General features: G+C 40.0%; 1 protein-coding gene across 4 annotated transcripts in view; it reads right to left on the reverse strand.

Moving 5' to 3' along the window:
• Positions 1 to 8,056: 8,056 nt before the first annotated feature.
• Positions 8,057 to 27,649, reverse strand: part of CACNA1D (calcium voltage-gated channel subunit alpha1 D) — a 347,998-nt gene continuing 328,405 nt past the window's right edge. For all 4 annotated transcript variants that reach the window (XM_056865912.1, XM_056865904.1, XM_056865897.1 and 1 more), the window contains 8 exons: positions 22,268 to 22,381; positions 21,272 to 21,660; positions 20,641 to 20,667; positions 18,893 to 19,042; positions 16,585 to 16,748; positions 11,903 to 12,024; positions 10,104 to 10,424; positions 8,057 to 8,531 (listed from right to left, as the gene is read on the reverse strand). In XM_056865912.1, coding sequence (XP_056721890.1) covers positions 8,238 to 8,531; positions 10,104 to 10,424; positions 11,903 to 12,024; positions 16,585 to 16,748; positions 18,893 to 19,042; positions 20,641 to 20,667; positions 21,272 to 21,660; positions 22,268 to 22,381 — 1,581 coding nt within the window. In that variant the 3' untranslated portion in view covers positions 8,057 to 8,237. The remainder of the gene's footprint in view (positions 8,532 to 10,103; positions 10,425 to 11,902; positions 12,025 to 16,584; positions 16,749 to 18,892; positions 19,043 to 20,640; positions 20,668 to 21,271; positions 21,661 to 22,267; positions 22,382 to 27,649) is intronic.

Below are 27,649 nucleotides of genomic sequence, written 5' to 3' on the forward strand. Positions count from 1 at the left end.
GTTTTTATTGATGTCAATGAATTACATATGCAGAGGACAAGGTAATTAATGTAATGCTGAGATTTAATTGAATCCTGTACTTTGATAAAATCAGCATACTTTTATGATTATTCTATTCTCATGTTAAAACTAGAAAGAAAATGAAGTATTACTCAGAAACGTGACTAGTGAAGCTTCTGTTCAGCAGACTCATATGTACAGATTTCTGCGTACAGCCTGCTGCACAGGATTTGATAACAGTCTTTTACAAAGATGCAACAGTATCTCTTTAACTTGCTTCAAGCCAGATATTACATGGCAGAGAACTAAATTTGAGGATGTAATCAGTTACAAGCAAGGAAAACACATCTGGACGTAAACTGGGCTCTTGCCTGGTTTTATTCATTGTCTTAAGCTGCCAACATTACTCCTTGCTAGGCTGGAAGGAGGGCCCAGCCATTATTGCTTCCTAGAATAAACCCACCACTTCCTCACTACTGAACGTGCAAGGGATCTCCAACTTCTGTCACAGGACCCAGAGAAGTAGGGAGTATCTTTCACTAACTTTGCTAATACTGAACGGGAATCCTGGGATTCCTTCTTCATGGAGATCTCATGTTTTTAATTAAATCCTCCCTCTTTTCTCCTGTAAGATATGCCTTTTAGTGGAAAACATGGCTGGGATCTACCTGTTTGTACATATCATTAAAACACAATTTTAAAACATGACTCTGATTTTTTTTTTTGGGGGGGGGAACAAATACAATTTTAATATATTGCCACATGTTGTTAATCTTTGTTTAATATGTAGTTAATACACTTACCGGTACATACTTTAAAACCATGTTATACTTTCTACTAAATTGTGGCCAGTATTTACTGTTAATATGTCTTTAGCATCGGGTTTGTTTGTTTTTTAACATAAAAGGAATTGCTCACATTTAATAAGCACTGTTTGCTCCTCTAAAACCTGAAAGCAGTATTATTGTACAATATACCATTAAAATGCAAATTTGAACATTCAGGCCTTTTCCACTTGGCAACACTACCCTGTGGAAGTCCTGGTACTGCTGCAGTTGCTGACATAGTGCAGCAACGGGGCTCCCAGATAGCAGCTGTCCTCACATTTCCCTGCCCCAGTCCCCATTGCAGCTCTTTCTGAATTTTTTTAATGGTAACTGACACACCATTATATCAAGACGCAAATTGCCACTTTAAAAAAAGAACATTTAAAAATCCCCCCCAGTGTCATACAGGGAGCCAGGGTGGCTGCTGTGGAGATGTGAGCAGGAAAAATGGCGGGTGGGAAAATCCAGGCTTTCCTGTCCACATGACAGCTAGCTTTGTTTCTCTGTTATCTTTACCAAAACATTGGAGCCAAGCAGATTTGGGAAAGATGGGAAAGATGGCAGAAAATCTAAGGAAAATCTGGGTGGTTCATGGAAGTATTATGATGCTGTGGGGAAGCAGGGGGGAAAACCATTCCTATCAGCATCGAAGCTGGGCAAATCACCCATGTTGAAACGGCCTAGACCAGCATCAGTGCACAAATATGAATGTGCAGCAGTTGATCATACACAGATATGTACACATCAGCCTGCTGAACAGTTGGTTCTTTGGTACAATCAGTTTTGTCTTAGCAAAGATGAGCTTCCCACTCCCTAAAACAAATTATCTGTGCTTTCATAAGCGGAGCGCACCAATCATCTATAAGGACTGTGGGCGTGAATCCTTTATACTTATCCCTGTTTTTTATGCCCTGATCCAGCAATGGCACCTGCATCTGGAAGCCTGTGTACATGGGAGTAAACTCCAGTGAACAATAGGACTTGGGACTAAACATTGTCAGATGTCACTATATTTGTTTACTGTTCACTGGGTCTCATGGCAGTTAAATGTGTGACTCAAAGCCATGGAAGAGTTTTGTGTCTGAAGTGATATGAGGTGATATGAAAATGGTATCTGTGGTGTTTAATGCATCATGACTCATTCACACATACCAACTGTCACATTGCAGTCCTATGCAGTTACGCCACCGTAAACCCATTTATTTAGACTGGAGTAATTCTGCATAGAACTGCCTGGTCAGCATTGCAGTCATCAAGTGAAGAACACATGTGTGATGCGAACAAGTCCTTTCCGTTCTGTATAAGATTCTGGGAACCCCTTTGCTGCTGCGCTACGTCAGCAACTGCAGCAGTACCAGGACTTCCACAGGGTAGTGTTGCCAAGTGGAAAAGGCCTGAATGTTCAAATTTGCATTTTAATGGTATATTGTACAATAATACTGCTTTCAGGTTTTAGAGGAGCAAACCGCTTATTAAATGTGAGCAAGTCTGTTCTGAATACATAAGATTAGGAAGCGTTATGCTGCTGTATTAGCATGTTGGAAACTGCTCTGTTTACTTTTATCTTTACCTTTATTGCTGAAATATATTGTATTGGTTACTATATAATTATGGACAATAGACAGTACATTAAAAACCTTTGGAAGGGTGATGGGATCGTCTGAACCAAATAATTGCGTTTCATACTGTGAAAAGGTAAAAAAAATCATATAAAAGGCATCAGTGAAATAATTGTAATGGTTAAACAGATCTTAGAAAGCAGTTAGATTTTAGTCAGCTCAGACATTATGGCAGTATATAAATAACTGTCATCATAAGTTTCTTGGGATATACAAAGAGGGATCATTTCAGGAAAGTGTAACACTGGGAAGGGGAACACACACAAAAATCTGCTGACTCAAAAGCTGACTGGAAGGACAACTGCAGAGGCTCTGAGCAGGTCCTGCTACCTGGTTTTGCTGCAAAGCAGTGATAATGTGAAGCATTGTAATTAACAGAGGGAAAGAGTGGTGTGCTGGAATAAGAATGCCACCGAACAGGCGTTGACAGCAGTAAGGTTTGTCTCATGAGGACCCAGGTAAATCATTTTTCTGATACATTAAATGGAGAACAGAGCAATTTGCTAATCACTATCAGTCTAAAACTTGTATATATCAACCAATATGATAATCTGGGAGTCGAAAAGGAGACTTTGCACCTTTTACTGCATGGAAGCTTATTTTGCAGTACAGCACTCAGGGCATTGAATTCAAAGATGTATGGCATGATCACCTTCGTGGCTTTTAGACTGGAGAGATATTAAAAGTCATACATGATTTACTGTCCCACTGGGATGTGATTGATGTGGCAAGTAATTTTAAAATACTGCAGATTAATAAAAGTCAGGCTGTGTGTGAAGATGGATACCCCTGTATGCCAGGTTCTATGGCAAGCTGGAATTGTTTACATAACTGCAGAGGATTCTCTAGCTATGTTATCATAAAATGCATGTGAACTTGTAAGTAGATACAAATAACTGCATGGCCATGTAGGTTTATGTTTTTCATACTGTGGAAAGAGATTTGTAAACATTGTATGGCACTGGTTTATGTTCAGTTATTTCCCCCATGGCTTGATTAGTATTGGTTTTAATTATATCACCAACATTATACTTATTCACACACTTGGTGCACAGGTATGTCTGAATTTTTTAACATATACCTGAGTTCCTTGTACAACACTGGGAAGTTATTAGTTAAAATGACCTCACATTTGTAGCTAACCACCTATATCCTATTTTGCAGGCCTCTACTTAAATTATGATATTAGCACATCTTACTATGTGTGTGTGAAGTGCCGCCAAGTCACAGCCGACTTATGACAACCCCTTATGGGGTTTTCAAGGCCAAGAGACTTAACAGAGGTGGTTTGCTAGTGCTTTCCTCTGCATAACAACCCTGGTATTCCTTGGTGGTCTCCCATCCAAATACTAACCAGGGCTGATCCTGCTTAGCTTCTGAGATCTGACGAGATTGGGCTATGCTATACCATACTGCCTTCCCTCCCACATGTTACTATAGGCTGCTATTAATAACAACCATGTATGTACTACCTTTTGAAGTGCAAAGTGTTTTTCAGTCTTGAATATTCAGTCTTTAATGTTGTTTGTATATTAGTGTAATTTCCACTCTGTCTGCTGTTAATGCCTTATTGAGTTGGTTGTTGTTGTATTATATTTTATTATTATATAAAGGGATACAGAAAAGGAAAAAGGGGGAAAGGGGAAACGGTTGTTGAGTTCCATATGTCAAACCACATAGCTAGATTAAATCAATCCAAAAGTAAGAAGGTAAAGAATAGAGGCATTACTGGACCCACTGGTGGCCATTCCACTCCACCTCCATATAGAGTAGGCTGTAGAAACGAACATGTCCAGATCTTGCTAGCCTGAGAGCCCATTGATCGCAATGGATTCTGCCTCCTCTAGCAGAGATATAAAGTTGTCTTCAACTAGAGACCTGACTGGTTCTAATTGGTATGAAAGATGCATTTCCCATGGTTGTACTAATTTCTTTTGTCCAAAACAGGTTTTTGAAACTACATAATCTGGTAGGCATTGGAAACAGAGATAACAGAGAGATGATTGTAGATGGGCAACAGTGCTGCTCCATCACCTTCAAGACCATTGGTATAATTACTTAGAAAATACTTAATGTCCATATCCAGCATTGGCTGTGTTAATTATAGGATGTTTTTGTTTTATGTTACAAACTAGAGAGTTTCCAATAAAGTTATAATCTTTATGCAAATAAATCAGATTAAGACGCAAACTAAATGTTACATTTGGCACAAGCCGGGTCAGGATTTCCCCTACCCAACTCTGAGGTTCGCACAGCCAAATGTGACATCAGGGAACCAAAATTCTCAAGTGTGCTAAGGCCTGATTCAGCTCAGGACTGTGGCGGTGGGGGGGAACTTCAGCCTTCCATTCTGCACTGTTTTTTGAGCCAAAACAGCTCAAAAAAGCCCTTTTTGTCCCACTCATCCCAGACCAAATTGGGCCCTGGTAATGTTAGTACCCCAGCATCACATTTGGTTGTGCAAACATCAGAGTTGGGTCAGGGAAACCCCAATCCGACATGCCAGACACAATGAGTACTTTGGACCTAAGTAACAAGAAAACTTCCAAATGTGTTTGGCTGGCAAGCCAAAAGAAATGTTTCAATTCCTGGAAATGTTATGGCTAGTTCACCCACATTCCCAGTATGCATGTTGTACATGTACTGGGGCAAAGGAATGAACCTGGAGCTTGTATGCTTTTCATTATACTGAGCTGAATCTGTAGTCTGAATCAGGGTGTACACATACAGACATCACTGAATCCCATTTTGTTGGCAAACAGATTGTGTGAGCTGGGCTTACATTTGCAGGTCCTAATTCACACTACAAGTCTTGTGCAGGGAGGTTTTGAGCCCAAGGCTGGCTCCAGGGCCATCTTGCTCAAAGCAAGGGGATCATGAAAATAATGACCATAACAAAGAAGAGCTGCAAGTCTGGATCTGTCTGGGAGAGTTATGTTGAGGCCAAACGCAGAGGCTGCATATAAGACACGTTATGTTAGGATCTGGAAGTGCAATCCTAAATACAGCTACACTTTTCCAAGACTATTGACTTTAATGGACTTGAATGGGTTTAAATCTTGCTGTATAAGAGCATCCGAATATGGCATTTGCTTCCTTTTGACCTTTAACTATGTGCTGGCTATGTTGACTATGCTGTATTCCATTCATCCCTTTTCTAGCAGTAAACAAGCTAGATTTTTACAAGGATGTCTTGTCATATGATGCCAGTGTTCTTGTCTTGCAAGAAAATAACCCAGGAAAGCCTGCCAAATTTATAGCTTGTGTACTGCCTAGGCACTCTTGTGCACAATCTGCCAGCAAGTACTTCTATTGAAACCACTGAAAAGTGCTCTTGCACAGTTTCCATTCATCACAATAGAGTAGGCAACCTTTTTGAGCCTATGGGCACCTTTGGAATTCTGGCACAGGGTGATGGGTACAACCACAAAATGGCCACCACAGGAGGCACAGCCTCACACGCACGTGCGCACACACACACAGGAATCTAAAGCATAGGAGACAAGAGGTGTAATTTTTAAAAATATACTGGGAATAAGAAGTGTGAGAAAGAATGCAACATTGTGGTGGCAGCTGCCACTTGAACATTATTTTAATACAGCCAATTGGCTCTCCAATGGCCAATCAGAAGTTCGGCTGGGCAGGAGCCACACCTGACCCCAACCACTTTCTAAAACACTTGGTAGGAGCTAGGAAAGGTGCTGGTAGGTGCCATGGTGCCTATTGGCACTGTGTTGGGGATCCCTGCAATAGTTTGTGTAGGAAACTTTCCAAGGCATTGTGCCCTTGGCTGTTGAAAGTGGATTTCCCCAGTCATAATAATACTGTTTTATGAAAAATAGCAAAAAAACTGTCTGTCAGATTCCATTTATGAAAGCTGCCAGTAAAAAGAGTCCCAGGTATAATAAAATTATTACACATTTTTATTCTGAAGAACATTTTGCATTTCTTTTCATACAAAATGATGTAGGTTGAGAAATAATTTACAAACCCTTAAATTCTCTCCTGGCATTTGAAAGAAGAATGATTCAAGAAGAGGTCTGTAAGTATGCATGGCAAATTGCCACTGTGTACAAAATGATTATATATTAACATAGTTCATACATATCACATTTTTAAAAAAATGTGACTTGAATTGCTACCTATTTTGTTAATACAGATAAACCCTAATAAGGTTACCTGGCTGACCAAACCAATTTATCCAGTGTTAATAAAATATACTTTTGACCTTTATCATTCTTTGAAAATTGTATTAGCCTCAAAATCAGGATTATAATGCATCATGAACAATATCTAAGCCCTCCTTTGATTGCATAAAAATGAATCCTTGAAACAGTACATGGAGAATAGCAAAAACTGAGGCAACCAAGCCATACTCCTAAGAAGATAGGAATCTTTTGGTTCTATAAATAATCGTTTGATAACACATTTCACTTCAAGCTGAGTAACTTGTTCATATTTTGTATCCACCTACTAAACTATTTCTTCATTTGATGTCGCTACCAAATAGAATACTTGGTCATTTAATTGTTTATGGAAGTTTAAAGAAAACCTTGCTAGAAGTGGCCCAATTTTAAATTGATTTATTTTTTGTTTTACCTGTTATTGCAGGAATTGTAGTATAAATGAAAGCACATTTTGTTTTCAGTCAAAAAGATTACAGAGAATTCCAAATCTCTTAACTTTCCAAATATAAGACTGCAAATAGTCATCTTCCTTATCTTAATGTAAAGTGAGACTCCTAGTGACTCAAAATATTTTATAAAATCTCTGTAGCATCAAGTTTTTTAAAAAAAACTTCAAAAGCATTTTACAATGAAGAAATAATAGGTGGCTGTATTTAAATATTTAATTCTATAGCTCTATACAGTCCAAGTAAAAATACTTCTATCTAGAATTCTGTGGAGAATTACAATAATTAGGCTCCATAAATATTGCTGCAGTTCAATTACGGTACAATAATTACAAAATATAGAACATCTCTTTACAAATACAAATGATTGTAGATTACAATTTATTTACAATATTCTCTGCTATATAATTTTTAACAAACTATCTTATCTAACTCTACTTTAACCTGGTTGCAAGTGCATTGGTAAAAATGCAATTATTCCAGAATATTTTGCCCTTAATGTGATAGTCATAAAACAGACTATCTTTAATGATATTTTCCTATGTAAACTGGTGTTACATATGAGAGAAAAACCCTTGTCAACATCAGTCCATTATAACAATCCCTTGTAGGTATTGACAAACTGTATTAGACAAATACTTTTTTAAAAAAAGAGGCAAATTTGAAAACAATATCTGAGTGGATACTCTGAACAGTGAACATTTGATATGCTGTGTGATTGGAGGTAATGACACTGTTGATTGTCATCACCATAACCTTTTCCCGCACACTTTTCGTTTGTGCGAACCCTTTCCCCGCGGGAAAACATTTATACTCTGAAGAGCAGCAGCACAAAATTGAAAGACAGCAAATCTTCCAACTTTTATCTTCATATTTTGAAAGCAAGCTGGTCCAAATCTCCTTGGATCTAATGATCAACCTTCACTCACTGATGAGCTCGAGATTCTGTAGCCGAGGTTTTGATGACCTGCCGCTCGGATCCTGCTTCCCAGTATCGGAGACACTTGCTAATAAATAAAAGTATGGCTTCCTCGTGATGTGGTATCATCACTCGTACAAAGCTTGATTCCTTATTAATTCCAACTAGTGCCTAGCATCTTGGAACTAAGAGGCACTTTTGTTTATTTAAAATCATACAATCCCCCCCCTTGCTAAATACTATAAGGTTGTAATGCATATCATTTCATCAGCTAAGTCTTCTTCATATTTACCAGTATCAGGCTCTTCGTCACTATAACCAGGACCAAAGTCCTGAAGTTCATAATCTTGTCTGTTTAAAATGGGGAACATGTCACCATTGGTCCTATTGCTAATGTTCCCATTGAGAAGGTTACTTGCAGCACTTTCCATCTCATCAATAGTCATGTCGCAAGCATCTGCGATCTCATGTTTTGTAGCAGAAACAAACTTTGGGTCCTTGGCATACCGTCCTAATCCCTCTGAAATAAGTACCTGCAGAAAAGTAGATTCGGCATTTAGAAATCAAAAGCAAACAGAGGCAAAGCTTCAAGACTTTCATTGTACAGGATGCAAAACTTTTGTGTACCGCAATTTTTTTTGCATTTCAGGGGACATTTGAAAGGCTCCTTCCTAGATGATACAATTTTTCTGAAACTATTTATCTCAGAAGTGTAAGAGGGAGCCTCCCCAAGATGATCTTGGGTTTGGGCCGATAGCAAAAGTTTCCTTATTAATTCTTTCCAAGTTTAGTTTGTGTGTGGGTTTTGACCAAGACATAAGGGGCTGAAGGCTATCCTTATCGTAATCAAAATTACTACATCTTACACTGCTTGTTTAGAAATTCCTCTATCGTCCTGGTGAGACTGCTAAACAATGGTCTTAAAATATGGTGCACAGTTAGTTTGAGTAGTTTTAAGGCTCTGGCTCAATATAATGACATACGGGTCAGAAGTTACATTTAATTGTACAGCAATTAATGATACTCGAACATAAATCTTTTCCAAGTTTCTCTTGTTCCCTGTCTTGAGCTCTTGAACTCTGTCTCAGCCCCAGAATAATTGCTTATGAGCAGGCATCAGACAACATCATAGCATAAGCTCACTTACAGCTTCATAGAAGAAAAATTGATATAAGAAGGGTGTGGTAAAAATATTTATGGATCAGATTATGAATAACTGTAAAAATGATGAGAAATCAGGTTATGAGTAATTATGGTCATTGTGTCATTCTGTAACCAGATTAGCCTCGCAACACTTAGCATTCCAAATCATTATTACTTGTGTTGTATCTGCTCTTGCTCCAGTACAATGAGTGGCTATCTACACATAGAAATGGACTCTTGTGTGCAGATCTCCAGTCAGCCGTCTGCACTTGGCCAGGGTAATCTCAGCTCCTGGGTTGATGCAACCCCAGAACTGGGCATGCAGAGAAAGAATGTACACCTGTTGCTGCTCTTCTAAATCTTTCATGCATCCTTACAGAGACTGACTTTCTCCCTCCCTCAGGTGATTGGTGCTGTCAGAGCTCACAACACTATCAGAACTGCAGTGCTGGTAATTTGTTTGGTGGAAGCAGAAGGGGCTTTCACAAGTATGGGGTGGGGTGGGGATGGGAAGTACCTCTGGCTCTCTCTCACCTCTTGTTTTATAACAACAGGAAGACTTAAACATGGTCACTGGTGGAACTGGCACTGGAAGGCACTGAGCCCTGCTATGTTGGGGAATTACACTAGTTTTCATACAAGAACTGTGCATCGATTCAAATCCTAGTTGACTGGGTCTCAGAGCCTCACTAGCTTTGGATAAACTAAGCTACTTCAGTTCTTATAGGGGTAAGCATCTTAATAACTGAGATACATTTTGCCCACTACCATCTGGTATTTATTTATTTAGAAAAGGTATGTACCACTACTCCAGAGACAGGAGTAAAAAAAAATCTGATTTTCAAATGTTACATCTCAATAAATAAGGTAAGATTAAATATTTGTAAAACCGGAGAGTTCTCCGTGTTATTAAAAGAGACCATTAAATCTCACAGCTCAAAACAAAAACTCAGAGCACTCACCGCTTCTACCAAACTGTCTGCACTTCGCTGTTTGTCACTATGCTTATGCCTAAAGTCACTCGGTACAGTCAAATTAGCTGGTGTAAATGTCCGATAGGCAATATCAGGGTCGTCCGTATACCAAGAACTCCTATGCAAAGAAGGCAAACTGCCATTCATGTGTTCCGTAGATTCTGCTTGGTCGACTTGGATAAGAGGTGTATAATATGGAGTACGGTCCCGGTTGGGTGGGGTAGCTGGTGGAGTGGCCCAGGAGCGTGTTGAACGACTAGGGGAATGTCTGTGAGCTTTAGTGGCATCCAGTCCTGCAACAGCCATGACCTGTGGAAGAGATGAAAACTTAATTGACACGAACACGCAGATTCATGGAGGCAATAGCCAACAGCTCTACAAGTAACTGTAACCAGTAATTGCATTTATTTGTCATCCCAATCCAAGCAAAATGTTTCTTTGTGTAATCTAGGGTAATAGCATATGTTAAATGCAAGAACGAGAACAATAAGGCCTTGTGCCTCTTCTCTCATATAGAATGTGAATGATTACTTTCTGGGTTACCCAGAGGCCTGAAAAACCATTCGGAATAGTCTGACTTACTAGGGCCATTTTGGTGGCCACCACCACTGAGCATGGGTTGGATGTAGAGTTGCCAGCCCTGCACTGGCAAATAATGGGTTATTTTGGCAGTGGTGCCTGGGGAGGTTGAGTATCCAGGAACGTGATGTCACATCCTCTATGGTGCTCTATGAATTTCCCCGATCTCCATGGTAAAAACCACAGGGACTAGGGAAATTCCTAGAGTGTCATGGAGGTTGTGACATTGCTTCTGGGTGGAGGTTTGGATGCTCAAAGAATCCCCACAATCTCTATGGTCAGCCCTCCATTTTTACACTAGCCAGCTGGCTGGAGGATATGGTAAGGTGGTTAAAACAGAGTCGACTGAAATTTAATCCATCAAAGATGGAAGTCCTGTGGCTGGGCCGAAAAGGAACAGATCAGGAGACTTGGTTCCCGACCCTTGATGGAATTAGGGCTGTCGATTCGGTTCGTCCCGAACCGAAAAACAGCCGAATTTCCCCCGATTCGGCAGTTTTTAGTTCAGGACGAACCGAACTAAAAAAAGGCGGGAAATGGGGGAGCCGAATTGGCCGACTTCTGGGGTTCAGCGAATAAATTCGGCATTCGGGGTTCCCCTCCGCGCGCCTTCACGGGGCTTCCCTTCGATATATCCCTCGGAGAGTTTACAGAATCTCTCCAGAAAAGACAAACTGCTTTCCCCCTCGACACTTGAATATGACAGGCATTAATGACACTTGAAATCTACTACCCATTTGGTAAAACATAAATATTATTTTCACATATTTATTTACAATAAAATGTAAATCAAACTGCATTTGGAACTTCTCTGACTGTAATAAAACATTTAGATGGCTCACTGTAGACTTTTTTTTAAAAGATATTCTCCCTCTTAGGATACTCGACAGTCTGCCTTGTCACCTCTATCCCAGCTCTGCAGAAATCTGCTTACCACTGGTCTTTGCCCATCTGCACAGAAAAGCACCCCTTTAGTGATTATTTGCAACTAAGTCATGGCAGCAGTTTTTAAGACTTAAGCAGCAGTCATGAGTTTGTCCCCAAGAATCAGGCTAAGATCCAGAAGGATATGGTTCTTAGGATTCTAACAGGGATTGGAGGCCTTGAAATATATTTCAGTCATCCAAGACAAGGCAATCTGAATGTCTAAAGCAGGTATATAAAATCCCATATCAAACAGGCAGTTGACTGATTTTGTTTAAACTCACCTGCTGTTGCATTAAATGCAGAGGTAATGCAGTGCGGTGATAAAAACTAGGGGATAACGGTATTTCATCTTGACTGCCTTGTCTGCGGAGGCATTCGAAATTAAAGGAAGAACGGCGATTTGCTGAAACATGAAAAGAGTGAGTTGGTGACATACAATTTTATGGGGACAGAGTCCAGAGTAATAGATTGTTGCAGAAAAGATGACAAAAGGGGGTACATTAAAAAACAACTAATTGATTGCAGCATGTACTACAGTCCAAATGTTACTTGGGGTATTTTTGTTTTGGATCTGCTAGATTCCAGCCCAGTAGCAGAGACCAACATGACTTTTTGGGGTAAGAGCTCTTGAGAGTCAAAACTCCCTTTGTCAGATTTAGTTTGGTTCTGTTGCCTTCCTTCGTATGGTTGCCTTCAGGAGGAGCCTAGGAAGCCAAGAACCTCAGACATAGCGGGGGGGGGGGAAGAGAGAAGCTTAGTGTCACCCTATTCCTTCTCCCCTCTCCCCTCTGGCTCTTTCCTGCTCTGAGATCTCAGGAGTTCTCCTTAGCATTGATTAACCCACCCCTATATACTTTCATTCCATAAGTATTACCGGGCTGGATTAGACCAGTGATCCATTGAATACAATAGTGCCCAGTCAAATGCTTCAGGAAAGCCCATAAGCAGCAGCCCTCCCCAGCTGACAGCTTCTCATTTTGCCCTGTAACCCAGGGGACTTGTTCAGTTATGATTAATAACAAAAAGTAGACTCTCCATAAATCTGTCCAATCTCCTTTAAAAACTGTTAAGCTATCGCCTATCGCCATATCTCATCTCATGGCAGTGAGCTCCACAAATTTAGCTGCATGTTATTCAAGACAGTACTTCCTTTTTTCTGTCTTGGACTTATCGCCAATATGTTTCTCAGGGTGACCCCAAGTTCTACTATCATGAGAGAGCATATACACCAGCTGGTACAAATAACATTTTTTAGAACATCATAAACTTAAGAGTTTAAGAACTCTTGGGCAGACTATTCAGATTTAGGATTTGTTAATACTCAAGTTGTTGATTAGCTCTAAAAAAATTATTTTGGACACCTCTATTTAATTCAATTATTTACATATCTTCCTTGAAGAAATTGGTTCAGGGACAGGTGTCTGTCTAACATCCTCCACTGTGAAGACAGATGCAAAGAATCCGTTCAGTTTATCTGCAATCTCCCTGTCCTTCAGCAATCCAGCCTCTTTTTTGCTTGAAATTGCCCTTGCCTCCTATTGTCTGCCCTGCTTCTCTCATCGAGGTTACCCCGGCAACCACTCTCAGGTGTGGTTCCTTGCCCCTCCCTACTCCTTCTTTGATCCTGGTGTGGGCACCTGAAGAGTTTAGAACTCAGGGTGGTTCTGTAGGCTCTCTTCTTCCCAAACACTGACTCAGGCAGTTCCCAAAAATACTTGAGCAGTCTCCATCCACTAAGGTGGCTGCAAGTCCCACCCATGGCCATACAGCTGGTGTGGTGGCATAGAAGGACTGGCTTCTAAGACTTAGACATAGCCAGAGCCCGGGTACCTGGATATTAATTTACTTATACCAGTTGTATAGTCCTTTCCAATATTTCCTTGTGTGTGTGTGTGTGTTAAGAGCTGTCAATTCGCTTCAGCCTCATGGAGGCCCTATGAATCAATGTCCTCCAAAATGTCCTAACTTTTAGCCTTGCCCAGATCTTGCAAACTGAGGGCCGTGGCTTCCTTTATAGAGTCAACCCACCTCTTGTGGGGTCTTCCTCTTTTCCTGCTGCCCTCAATTTTTCCTAGCATGATTGTCTTTTCCAGTGACTCTTGTCTTCTCATAATGTGACCAAAGTGCAATAGCCTCAGTGTAGTCATTTTAGCTTCTAGAGTCAGTTCAGGCTTGATTTGATCTATAACCCACTGTGGGTTTTTTTGGTGGGGTTTTTTTGGCAGTCTACGGTATTCGTAACACTCTTCTACAACACCACATTTCAAAGGAATCTACTTTCTTCCTGTCAGCTTTCACACCCATACATAGTAATAGGGAATACAATGGCATGAATTAACTTGATCTTGGTTGCCAGTGACACATTCTTACACTTAAGAATCTTTTCTAAGTCCTTCATGGCTGCCCTTCCCAGTCTCAATCTCTTTCTGATTTCTTTGCTGCGGTCTTCCTTTTGGTTGATGATGGAGCCAAGGAATAGGAAATCTTGAACAATTTCAATTTCCTCATTGTCAACCTTAAAGTTGAGTAATTCTCCTGTAGTCATTACTTTTGGCTTCTTGATGTTCAGCTGTAGTCCTGCTTTGGCATTTTCTCCTCTAACTTTCAGCAGTAGTCGTTTCAAGTCTTCGCTATTTTCTGCCAGTAATGTAGTATCATCGGCATATCTCAAATTGTTAATGTTCCTCTCCCAATTTTCACTCCACCTTCATCTAAATCTTATCCAGCTTTCCTAATTATATGTTCTGCATACAGATTGAAGAGACAGGGAGATAAAATAATACCTTTGCCAATTGGAAACCATTCTGTTTCTCCATATTCTGTCCTAACCGTGGCCTCTTGTCCAGAGTACAGATTGTGCATCAAAATGATCAGATGTTGTGGCAAACCCATTTCCTTTAAAACCAGCTATAGCTTTTTGTGATCCACACAGTCAAAAGCTTTGCTGTTATCTATGAAACACAAGCTGATTTTCTTCTGAAATTCTCTCGTATGCTCCAGTAACTAACGTAGACTTGCAATATGATCTCTAGTGCCTCTTCCTTTTCTGAATCCAGCTTGAACATCAGGCATTTCTTGTTCCATATATGGTAACAGTCTTTGTTGTAAGATTTTGAGCATCACTTTACTTGTGTGAGAAATTAATGCGATTGTCTGATAGTTGCTGCAATCTTTGACATCTTTCTTGGGAATTGGAATGTAAATTGATCATTTCCAGTCATTGTTTTGTTTTCCATATTTGTTGGCATAAATATTTCCTTGATGACGTGGTTCTTTCATTTAGAAACTGGTTATAAGTTTCAAATGCATTGTCTCTCTTATATCAGGAAGTATTCCTTTACCATTTCATCATAATTCACAAAGAGGATTGTCCTTTCACAGGACAGGATGTGTGTGTACATTATGTTATGTATATCTCACATCTAGACTGTCCATTTCATTCATCTAATAAAATAAACTTTGGCTTTTTGAAAGTTCAAGGTGCAATAAACCAATTAACCCTTAAGGACTCTGAGTTGGATCCAGTGGGAAATTTCAGTGGAGAACCTGGGAAGCATTTTGGGGCTTCAGTGGAAGAGATGAGAGGAAGTCATGCGCCACTGACAGAAATCCCTTTTCCCAAAGGGAAATAATGCACTTGATCCAACCTTCTGTCTTCTTTGTTATTTTCTGAAAAATCTGACAAAGCAGCATGAGGAAAAGTGATGTATTCCCTCTCTTGTACCACAATCCAATCCAAATTGAGCTCAAACAGCTGTGTTTTAATGTTAGATGAATCTCTGAGAGATTCAATCCTTGATCTCATTGTGACCTGGCACTAACATGCAAAACCTGAGCATTACTCTCTTGTGTTTATAAAAACAATTTTTTCTGTAATTATATTAGTACAAATACATCTTGAAATACTGGCACTCCATTGTCATTTCCTAAGAAATGGAACAGATTCCCCTGGGGAGACTGCTTGCTGCTTTTACTTGGCAAACAACCACTGCCTAAAAGCTGTATTAGTGTTAGCAGATATGGAGTCTGTGATGAGAGGGACAGGAAACATGCCAGTAAGTGAGTCACTGAAGTGATATTATTGAATTTATGTCACTGTTTTAAGCCTGCGTGTGATTACAATTTTTTTTTCTGGAACAAAGACAATGCAAATCCATTTTGATCTAATCTTTCTGTATCCTGCACATGGATATAATGACTTAGAAGTTTGTTTGTGGTGCATAGCAACCTTAATTCTTTCAACACAACACAATTTCAGTACTGTTTAGCACAGGAGGTGGGGGAAACATCAGAGAAACACCAGGCTTCACTACAAACATGAAAAACTAGGAGTAGTAACTCTGTTTCACCTTGAATCAATGGCATCTTATCCTTTGTATTATAACTGAGAGATGCTGGTAGACCTACTCACATGTACCTATTAGAACATCGTGGGATATGTGTGTATGTGTGCGTAGCACACAACTATCTACTTTTCGACAAATGGTATTACAATATAAGTTTTAAAAGAGCAGTACTTTGCAGCTGACCTGTATGCAGGCTGAATGTTAAGACCAAAGACTCATGCTACAATTATCAGGCCCTCATGGGAAGCTTTGTTATCAGGTACTCATGGGAAGTGGAGGTTGCTGGTTAATCAAATATGCTGGCTAGTCGAACTTATTGATCTGCCCTGCCCCCAACCCAAAGGAATCTAGAGCAACCAGATCCCATGCTACTGGGAACACCAAGGTAACAGCCCCATACCTGGCAGGACTCCCCTCCGGGCCATAGAGCCATACTATGTAGCAAGCAGACAAGTGGGAAAGTGTTCTTCATTGTTAATTATGATCCTAGTGCTCTGAATGAATTGTTTCTGGTACTTCAATAGAGTGTGGAGAAAATAATGTTGGTATTCTGGGCCTACTTGGGCCTTCCAAATATATGTCTAAATAATGAAATCAACTTTTTTTAATGTACTCACGTGTTGGTGTTGAAGGTAGCAACCGTCTCCTAGGAGATCTTTTTGAATCATAACACATCTGCGACTCATCGTCTTCATAAAAGCTATGTGGGTGATGGTAACCTTTTGGCCTCTCAAAATCTGAATCATCATAGTAATATCTGCTATGATAGTCATGTGTATGTCTGAGTTAAAGAAACAGATGGTTAATGAAAATTACACTAGCAAAGACGTATAATTAGCCTTTGGTTTACTGGCTCCTGAAACTCATACATGTTTCTTAATTACTTATACTACTGCATGAATGCTAATCAATTAAACTAAAATGGAATTTACTGTTCACATATGGTTTCCGAGTTATGGCTGTTCATGGCAGACAAACACTGATTGGTTTATAGCAACCTATTCATTCTGTTGCATTTATTTTATTTTATTTTTTGGTGGTAAGCTGCAGTACTGCAGTCCCAAGCTCTGCTCATGACCTGAGCTCGATCCCGACGGAAGTCGGTTTCAGGTAGCCGGCTCAAGGTTGACTCAGCCTTCCATCCTTCCGAGGTCGGTAAAATGAGTACCCAGCTTGCTGGGGGTAAAGGGAAGATGACTGGGGAAGGCACTGGCAAACCACCCCGTAAACCACTGGGGAAGGCACTGGCAAACCACCTAGAAAACGTTGGGATGTGATGTCACCCCATGGGTCAGGAATGACCCGGTGCTTGCACAGGGGACCTTTACCTTTTTACTGCTTTTAAACTGTAAACCTATGAATAGGAACCTTGAAGTCAGTGTTATTCACATCTAAAGTGATGAAGGGATCTCACACGAATAAAATAAAATTAAAAACACGATAGCAGCTCTCTATTCCAAGGTTAGTCAATTAACTTTTGGATGGGCTTGTTCCACTTTCTTAACACAAAATTATGATTGTCACTAGATCCAAGCATCTGATCAGCATAACTTTCTCCAGTCCCATCTGCCTGTTCCCTTAAAGAATTGAACATACATACACACAGCATGTGCATTATAAATGGCCTTCATGTCTATTTTTACACTGTATGTGCATGCACATGGGCAAGCTAGTGGCTAATGAAGCAAAGGAAATTGCAGATGGTAAAGTAATGGAAATGAGCAGAAGCTCAGTGGGGCTGATAAGACAACCTATTGAATAGTGTGGCTTTACACCAGCCCTATAACAGCCCCGTGGTGCAGAGCAGTAAGCTGGAGTACTGCAGTAAAAAGCTCTGCTCACGACCTGATTTCGATCCGGACCGAAGTCGGTTTCAGATAGCCAGCTCAAGGTTGACTCAACCTTCCATCTTTCCAAGGTCAGTAAAATGAGTACCCGGCTTGCTGAGGGTAAAGTGTAGACGACTGGGGAAGACAATGGCAAACCACTTTGTAAACAAAGTCTGCCTAGTAAATGTTGGGAAGTGACATCACCCCACGGGTCAGTAATGACCTGGTGCTTATCTTTACCTTTTTACACCAGCCCTAACACACTCTCAGAGAGATGAACCCAGTCTCAGGGATGAAGCTGCACTGAGGCTGAGACTTATAGTTCAGGATTCACAGTGAACATTTTTAATGAGATATTATGCAAGGGGTCGGATTCCACTACTCATTCCTCTCCTGCTCAATGGACTTAATAGTAAGGGATAATTTATAGATGTGTAGAACAGCAATAGAAAGGTACACAGAACCCAAGGGAGTAAACAGCAGTGGTAACATATCAACAACCAATCGGTTGGCCCGTAACAATTTTTTAGGATCACAATGAAAATCTGTGTCAAAGAATGAAGTGGAATTTATAGTACAGTATTTACTCAAGTACTATATTAGGTTTTTTCACAGCTATGCCTTGAAAGGGGGGGTTTGTCATACATTTGCATACAAGTCACAGTTATGTCCGATAATAATTTTGAATTATTTTTAACAGGGTCATTGGACATTCAAGGTCATCTTTCTTTCCAGTAAATACGATACTGTATGTGTTGAACCACATATTCTAGTAGACTTGACTAGAGTCCCCCCTTTTGTCATTTTTAATGTATACATTCTCCTTGCTCATTCGTCTGGATATACTGGATACATGACTTATTTTTTAAAACAACTTAGAAAGAGCCTTGCTGGATCAGACCAAAAGTTCATAGAGTCCAGAATAAGTTTCCTACAGTGACCTACCAGATGCCCAATAAGGCCCACAAGCTGGGACACAGAAGCCCAAGCTTCTTCCTGTTGATATCCACCTCACCCCAGGATCTGGTATTCAGAGGTATACTACCTCTGAACATATACACAGGGTGGAATTTTCTCAGTGGACCTGTAATCTTACCTCCTTCCGGATAACATACTGTCATCTTCATAATATTCTTCACCACTAAAATATTCCTGATCATCCAAGTAGTGATCATCATTATAGTAATCTCGAACTTCATGATCTTCTCGGCAAATTGTGGGCAGATGCCTGTCTCCTGATTCTGACCTACAGGTAGGACACAGACATCTGGGGGCCCCATTGCATTCAAATTATATTTTACATAACTTGTTTAAAAAATCAAGATGGACAGATATCCTTGTAGCTGCGTGCCTGTGTTTCTCTAGTCTTCACAGATAATATTAAGCTTTCTCCTTTAACTTTACTATCATTTAACATTACTATCCTGTTTCTGTATCCATACAAATAGTAGAAAAATGGTATAATATCTACCAGCATTGACTTTTGCTCTACTCTCACTTTTCAAATGAAAGCCTATATTGAAATGCTGGGTCAATTAAAGCATTCAAAAACACCAGGATTTCATCTAAGTCAGGTTCAGTCAAATTACTATCCTCAACAGAAACTCTAATATTTGCCCTAACAAAAATCTAAACATTAATGGGGGGGAAAGTGCACCTAGGGGAACTGTCCTTTCCAAAAATTTACCCATGTGAGCATTGGTGGGGAGAGCTAGTGGACAGAAACAGTTTGTGGCAGAGGCAAAGACACTCAAACTGGACCATTACTACCAGGGAACCTGTGAAATGGGCCCATTCTTTAAGCTAGGAAACATGGGTTGCTCCATTTCTCACTGTCCAGCAGCATTTGATGCTTCACCGTCCTGTCCTTAGAAGTTACTGCACCATGGCAGCTGCAATCCTTCTCTGGTATCAGATGCCTAATCCTTCCAAAGGTTGAGCTTTGGGAAGGGGGAAATGATGGGGAGGGAAGCTTGGCTACCAGCAGGGATGAAAGGGCAAGAATTGTGGGCTTTCCTTGTAATTGTGGACAAACTTTTCATCACCATTATGACCTACACAATTATCAACTTTGGCACCTCTGCCATTTACTCTTTCGGCCTCTTTGTGACCGTCTCTTTACTCCCATCCTCTTCTCCTTTTCATTCACTAAAATACACTGTGGTTTTGGTCTGGATATGACTCACAAGTTGGCCGCCACTGGCGGGTTATGACCTAATCAGCAGTTATGATCCCCCAATGTCTTGTGGGGAACATCTAGTAAAATAAATGCCTAGTGCTGAACTAGGAGCTGGAAGACCATGGTTTGATGCCTACGCTGCCATGAAGCTTGCCAGGTGGGCTGGGGATGACTAGTATCTATAGTGTGGCAGTCACTACAGAAACAACAAGACTGAGCAGTGTCTGATTTTATAAGCCTACGAGAAGGGATAGACAAAAGGCTCTGAGCATAGGACTGGAACAGCTAGAGGGGCTCGTTCTAGAAGAGGTGGTCCTTCAAGTATGGACTTATGTCATGCAGTTTTGTTTCTGACCATTCTACTTTAACAGTGCCTTCTCATATAGACATTTAAAAAAATCTCTGCAAGACTTTGGATCAGTGGCTCCCAAACTTTTCGGGCCACCGCCCCCTTGGTTCCACAAACTAAACCCCAGCACCACCTACCCTATTCAACAACACAGCTGAAGGGGGCCACCTCTAGTGCCCCCTGCTGCCCCCTTGCCTCTTAGTGCCCCTCTACGTAACCCCACCACCCCAGGGGGTGTTGCTGCCCACTTTGGGGTCCACTGCTTTGGATGGTGCCTCAGCCAATCAAATGTACACTACATACGGGATGTACTTACCTAATATAAGCTTCATAATAGCGAGATCTATCCAAGAATGGAAACAACGAGAAGGAGGGGGAAAAATGTAATTAGCATTAATGAACTGATGATAAAATAAGTTCTATAATACTTGGTCAAGGAAGAAAACAAGTGTACTTAATTTAAATGATAACTATATCTGTTAATTTAATAAAAATAAATACCAATTGCTTTTTACTTCTTGGACTATCTACTATACAGCTGAATAGGCTATTCACGTTGAATTAATCTGACCTAAGTGGGGGTACATTGTCTCCTCTAACTTCACAGTCTTTAACTGGGAAGTTATCTTTTAATTATTGATCCAGGTCCAAGAGAATTGGAAGAAATTTCCTTATAAGAGAACTGTGATGTCCTATAATAAAAATTCCAACATATGGATCAAATGATCTGATTGCATGATACCGTGTTACACTCAAACTGGGAAACAGACCAAAGGAAGTGAGATAAGCATGGAGAAGTGGTCAGAGAATATAAATATAAATCCAAAGACTGATCAAAGGTTGAAAATATGCACAATATTCATTTCAGTTCAAGTGCATATACATTACATATAACAATCTGATTTGGATATAGAATTTACTGAGCCCAAATGAATACAGCCGTTTACCTGCGATTGGAAGATCTATGTTTTTCATGATGATCACTTCTGGAATGCGAACGATGCCCTGTTTCAGTCATATTCTCATGGCTTCCAGTGCTTGTACGTCTTCCATTCACCACTTTGGACATGTTGGCATTATTGAGGTTAGCATTTGTTGAATTTGGAACATGCTTCCCTATTGAGTTGTGGTGATGATGATTATGATGACTATGATGGTTATGGAAAACAGAGTTTCCTGCTGAAGGATGCACATTTTTCTCAGTAGTCTCACTTGCAGATGGAATTGATGGCCTTTGGACATGTAGTGGGCGGTGTGTGGTATTGATCTGTTGAAATGAATCTCTTGTATCATTGGGAACATGGTTTACATGATTTCCAAACAGGGCGCCATTTCTCTGTAATGTACAAGTTAACAGCCACTTAATTAATATAATGCATTGCTAAGATCCAGCTTGCTTCTTTCTCTCAAGCTGTCCCATAATAATAATGCCTAGTTTTAAAATAGGCTGTTCTATAGTGGCATGAGGATGCCCATGATCATGGCAGCTACATCATAATGCCTTTTTTTGTTTACAGTCCTTTTACATGGACTATAGAACATTTGTAGAGTTTAATTCTCCTTATTTAACCCTAAAGTACGTGTCTCTACATTCTATACGGATTCTTTTGTAAGAAGTATGGGTGTAGGAAAGATCTAATAATTAAATTAAATTCTATCTTGATGTTTAAATTATTATCCTGCCCTAATTTTTTATTAAGATGCTGTCATCTTAGATCTCCTTGGATATGTTAGCATAGACTAATTTCATGCAGTGCAAGAGGTAGATGGTGTAAGTCTCACTTTCTCAAGTATTATAAATTGTTTCATTTTCTTATTCATACAGAATGCGGCATCTCTTGGGAAAAAAAAACCTCACACATCTTTAGAGCAAAAAAGATAGCTAAGCATCAGGTTACAAATGCAGAAAGTGAGGGGCACTGAACAGACACTTTTTTATTTACTTTATATACTTCCTCTTCCTCGTGGTGATTTTGCTCAGGTTCATCTTCTTGCAAATCACAGGATATAGCTCGCCGAATTTCAGGACCAATATCATGAAGTGTCCTTAGTCCAGCCTAAATAATTAAATGTCAACATAATACATTAAAAATAACTAGTTTTCCCTCTCTCTTATTCAGCACAGTTAAGGGATTGCTGTTTCTGTGTATAGTTATTTTGTTCTGACACTAACACTTTCTTGCCTTGTTTCATCCCAGAGGATTTTAAGGTCAAACTAGATTATACACTTGAGATCAGAGATCAGGATTTCCTCTTGATTAAAAAAAATTAATAGTAGCCCCTTGAACGTGATTGGGGCCATGACACCTTCTTCCCCACTGTCTTCCATATTTAACCCTCCCCCACTGCAATTGGGGGAATGAAAGGCACCCATATGATACACATTGCTTTTCTCCAGAATGTAAATTGCAGCTTCTGGGGGAAGATTTAGCCTGCTTCCACATTACAACCTTCTTGCGCTGCTGAAGGATTCCTTTTTCATGATCAGCTACAAGTGGGAATAAAACAGGTCCACTTGATATAGTGCTATTTTAGAGTTGCCAGCAGGCCTCATGAAAAATGTTCGGACCTTTTAATAGAAATGGGCAGCTGAAGCTTTTCATACAATTGAAATAAATAGCATCACCTGGAAAATAACAGCCATTAAGCCTGTTACAGGACAACTTAGTTGTTTACATTTGCTACTTCCCAGCTGCTCATTATTTCCCAATCACTTTGGGTTGCCAACCTCCAGGTACTAGTTGGAGATCTCCTGCTATTACAATTGATCTCCAGCTGATAGAGATCAGTTCTCCTGGATAAAACGGCCGCTTTGGCAATTAGACTCTATAGCATTGAAGTCCCTCTCCTCCCCAAACCCCACCTTCCTCAGACTCCACCCCAAAAACCTCCCACCGGTGGCGAAGAGGGACCTGGCAATCACTCCAAGCTTAATTAATTACTTTCTGTTCACTCCAAGCCCTAATTCCCAGCATTCCTGAATGGATCCTCAATCAGTTCCCTTTTCTGGGGCAAGGGAGATGCGACTTTAATTACTGCTTTTCCTTGACTGCAAACAGATTATGATTATAATAGTGTGATCACAAAGCAATTCAAAGAGAAGAAGTTATGAAGACTTCCTGCCTTGCTGGAAAAAGGATGAATTAAAGATCAATTCAGGAATGCCTGGATATCAACACCCACAGTCAATAGGAAGTAAATAATTAGGCTAAGAAGGGGAAGCTGTTTCAAAGCAACAGAAGAAAGGAAGAAACAATGTAAAGGGAAGCTGAGAAGCCTCAACTGGGCTTTGTCAGTCCATACAAGGCTGGCTGGCAGGCAATGAAATTGCACTTTAAGTTTAAAAAAAATTGCCACACGGATCAGCTCTGGGGAAAAAAGTACAGTAACAACACAGAAAACAATAGAATGCAATGGATGACCTAATAATCTGTATTATCCAATTCATTCACCTGCTGTTATTATTAACTTTTGTGGGGGGAAATGCAGGAGAACCTGATCACAGACCTCCGACATATACTCTAGTTACACCATCATTTCTTTTCAATTAAAAAATAGTACAGCCCACACAAAATAATTCATTGGTTATCTTACTCATCAAAGGATGCTAGTTCTATATATACTCAAGTCAAATAGAAGAAGAGTTGGTTTTTATATGCCGACTTTCTCTACCACTTAAGGAAGACTCAAACCGGCTTACAATCACCTTCCCTTCCACTCCCACAACAGACACCCTGTGTGGTAGGTGGGGCTGAGAGAGCTGTGACTAGCCCAAGGTCACCCAGTTGGCTTCATGTGGAGGAGTGGGGAAACAAATCCAGTTCACCAGACTAGCCTCCACCACTCATGTGGAGGGGTGGGGACTCAAACCCAGTTCTCCAGATCAGAGTCCACCGCTCCAAACCACCACTCTTAACCACTACACCACACTGGCCCTCTTGTTTATATTAGATCTGAGGCTGATAGAAGCCATGTACAAAATTATACTGGAGCTCCCCCCCTCCATTTATGCTTTTATCAATTCATTTTTCAGGATTCATAGATTTCAGAAAGTGATACTGTCAGTTGACTATGTGATCTGATTTCAAGATGGTGGCTTGAATTCAAACTGGCTAAAACATTTCTCTTCCCAGTTCTAAGGCCAGAATGGGAATTCATGGTGACACAGCCTTCATACAAAAACCAAATCAAATATGAAATCTGTGACTAACACAATATTTAGCCACCATATTATCCCTTCTCAAATGTTACATGCCTGGTGCTGTGAATGTGTATGGAACAAATGCAATACATGTGATCCTCCTGATAACACATGATCTCTGTTTCTTCTGAAAGATGTGTGGATTTTCCACCATGGTACATCTGTACCAGATTAATCTAGGTTCTAATACATGTATTCTAAAGCTAGAATAAATGCAGACTGCCTATTTCAGGGGAAATAACAATCGTACATATTGGGAGTATTACATGCAGCACATTTGTCCCATACATGCCTTCACAGTTCCAGGAATGAAAAGAGCTATAAGTACTGGCCAAGTCTGAAGTTGAAAATCAAAGGAAAATTATTTTCCTCTTGGTCAACATCACTACAAACTTTAGCCACACCTTTTTTCTGATGGATACAAAACACTCTAAGCGAATCAAAGTATGATTAGTGGCAACCAATATGTAGAAGCATAAGAACATATAAATTGCTTGATGTGGTTTGGATAGATATCTTTCCCCCTCGAAGTTCGGTATGCAAAGAAATATGACATGTTCTATTCTCTAAAACATTCAAAGAACTTGGTGTCAACACAAACATTGAAGAAGGGCAAAGAGCTGCATACCAGCTATGACCCTTCCTGGAAAATCCAACTTGGCCACCCTTCTAATCCCATTAACTTCAATTAATTTAGAAGGGTGTAACTCTGTTCAGGATTGCTCTGTCAGTAACTTTTCAACACACACATGCAAAAAATCCTTAGAACCTTTAATTAGATGAAAATTGAGTTGCATTTGTACTGTTTGGACATAACCAACAGGTGCACATGCAGTCCAGTTCAGTCTTTATTACAGCTCAAAGGCCAACAGATGCATATTATACCTCTATTGATTCAGTGAGACTGGTTATATAAATTCACTTCCAGGTGCAATTCAAGTTGCTGATTTTGACCTTTAACATTCTAATTGTTTGGGATCAGAATATCTAAGCAACATCTTTTCCAGTGTGAACTTACCCGAATTTTAAGATTTTTTTCTGGTAAAGCTCTGCTTTTTTGTGTCACCACTGCTGGAGATTCAACTATGATAGGGTCATTTCAGATTATAACGCACTAATGGCACCTTCCCTTGTAACTTATAGGAGGGCAACAAAACTTACCTCTCTTCCACCATGCTTTTGGTTTAGGTGAGAGCAGAGTTACACACTTCTAAGTCTACTGAAGCCACATGCTATGATTATTTAGACACAGTTTCAAATCCCCACTCAGCTATGAAGATCACGGAGTAACCTTGGGCCAATTTCTGTCTCTCAGCCTCACCTCACAAGGTTGTCATGACACTAAAATGGAGGAGGGAAAATCATGCTTGATACCATAAGCTTGTTGGTGAGATAAAAGTGCAATAGGCAGAGAGGTTCTGTTAAAATAATTGATTTTAAATGATTTCTGGAGGCTGTTCTTTTTATACCTTCTCTTGCTGTTTTTCTGACTGGATTTGGCATTAAACTTGGCATTAAATATTATATTTAACTGTTGCCTAGATGGTGACTTATATATTTTTGTGAATCACCTTTACAGCAATATGTGCCAAAAAAGGGGATATTTATGTATTTTTTAAAAAATGGTGATGAAGATATGGGGATTCAGCATTCACACTATATCAAGATCCATTGTTTGGTCTTCTGATGTGATAATATCGTTTCACATTTTCTCCTCATGTTTTGGCAAATGGGCCTACTGAATTTTGGTTTTGACCTGAGCTGGAAAACATCATTTATGCCTTCATAAAATGTACAACAAAATGGGAAACTGGATATGACATATGCTACCAGCTTTACATGGTCTTACAGGCTGCAATGGAGTTAGCACTTTTGGAAACAAGAAAGGTGCTCTTAAGTCAGCCATTACACAGCATTATAGTAATGCAGTTTTTGCCACCACTGAGATGATGGAAATGTCTCAGAATAATGGATGCAACAAATGGAAATCTTTCATTTAGCATTTTGACTCTCGTCAACAACTGTGTAACCTTGGATAACATTAGTAGCAGGCTCACCACTGTTACGTCAGTATGCAGTTCATTCCAAGCTGTCTCTAACCCAAATCCCATCATTTGCAGCATGATGTCTTCAGAACAAACATATAGATCTGCATTTGGAAAGGAGCTTTGTCACCTTCCCAACTATCTAATTCACTGGTCAACCATTGTTACCATCTGGATGAAGTCCAATAACTGAGGTGAAGCAGGGGTGGGAATTGGGGACATCTGAGCCAGTGGGATAAAACCAAGGCTGAGCATCCACCCCTCCTTTTCTTGCAGGTATTTGAAGGCTGGTCTTGGCTAGAGACTTGGTAAGTCACAGCTAACTTCCTCAGACATGTAGATGTGAAGTGAAAAATTCAAGACAGAATTCACTTACCTCTCTGTCTCACCCCCTTCCCTCATATTCTTCCTTTTAAATAGTATTCTCATTTTGATTTTTCTCCACATATCTGAGGAAGTGCACAGTGACTCACAAAAGCTCATGCTGAAATAAATTAATGTTTAAGGTGCCACCATATTTTTGTTTTGTTCTATGCCAGCCCAGGAATATCTCAGACAGGCTTAGCGTTTGTTCCATTGGGGGCATGATTAATAGACTTAAAACTTCACTCTCACAAAAAAGTACTGAGGATACAAGTCTATACTTTTTTCACATTACGATTCACGTGACGGACTACACTATTTAAATTCAGACGGTGAACTGGTACATAGAATCTGCAGCCCTTGAATCCTGAGAGGATGCATTTCAGGCCTCTTTCTGTTCCTTCTTTAATAAGAGGATGGGGTAGGGGAATCTCTGTAATAAACTTAAGAGGAAGAGTAGGAAAGAATGACAGATGACTAATACCAGCTGGTTCCTGTACAGTAAAAGGGATCAAATACATCACAAGGCAATCAGACACCTCACTCAAGTTTTGAGCAAGTCATATGCACAGTCCCACCCAACAACTGTTGCATTGTTGCCTTATCTTTACAAGGAAGAATATTTTATCCTAATTTGCATAGTTCACACTCTACTTAGGCAAACATAAAAAAGAATTACACTACCACTCAAACTTCTAAGATTTGGAAACATGAAC

The sequence above is a fragment of the Euleptes europaea genome, chromosome 1, assembly GCF_029931775.1.
Source record: "Euleptes europaea isolate rEulEur1 chromosome 1, rEulEur1.hap1, whole genome shotgun sequence".
In the NCBI taxonomy this organism is placed as follows: Eukaryota; Metazoa; Chordata; class Lepidosauria; order Squamata; family Sphaerodactylidae; genus Euleptes; species Euleptes europaea.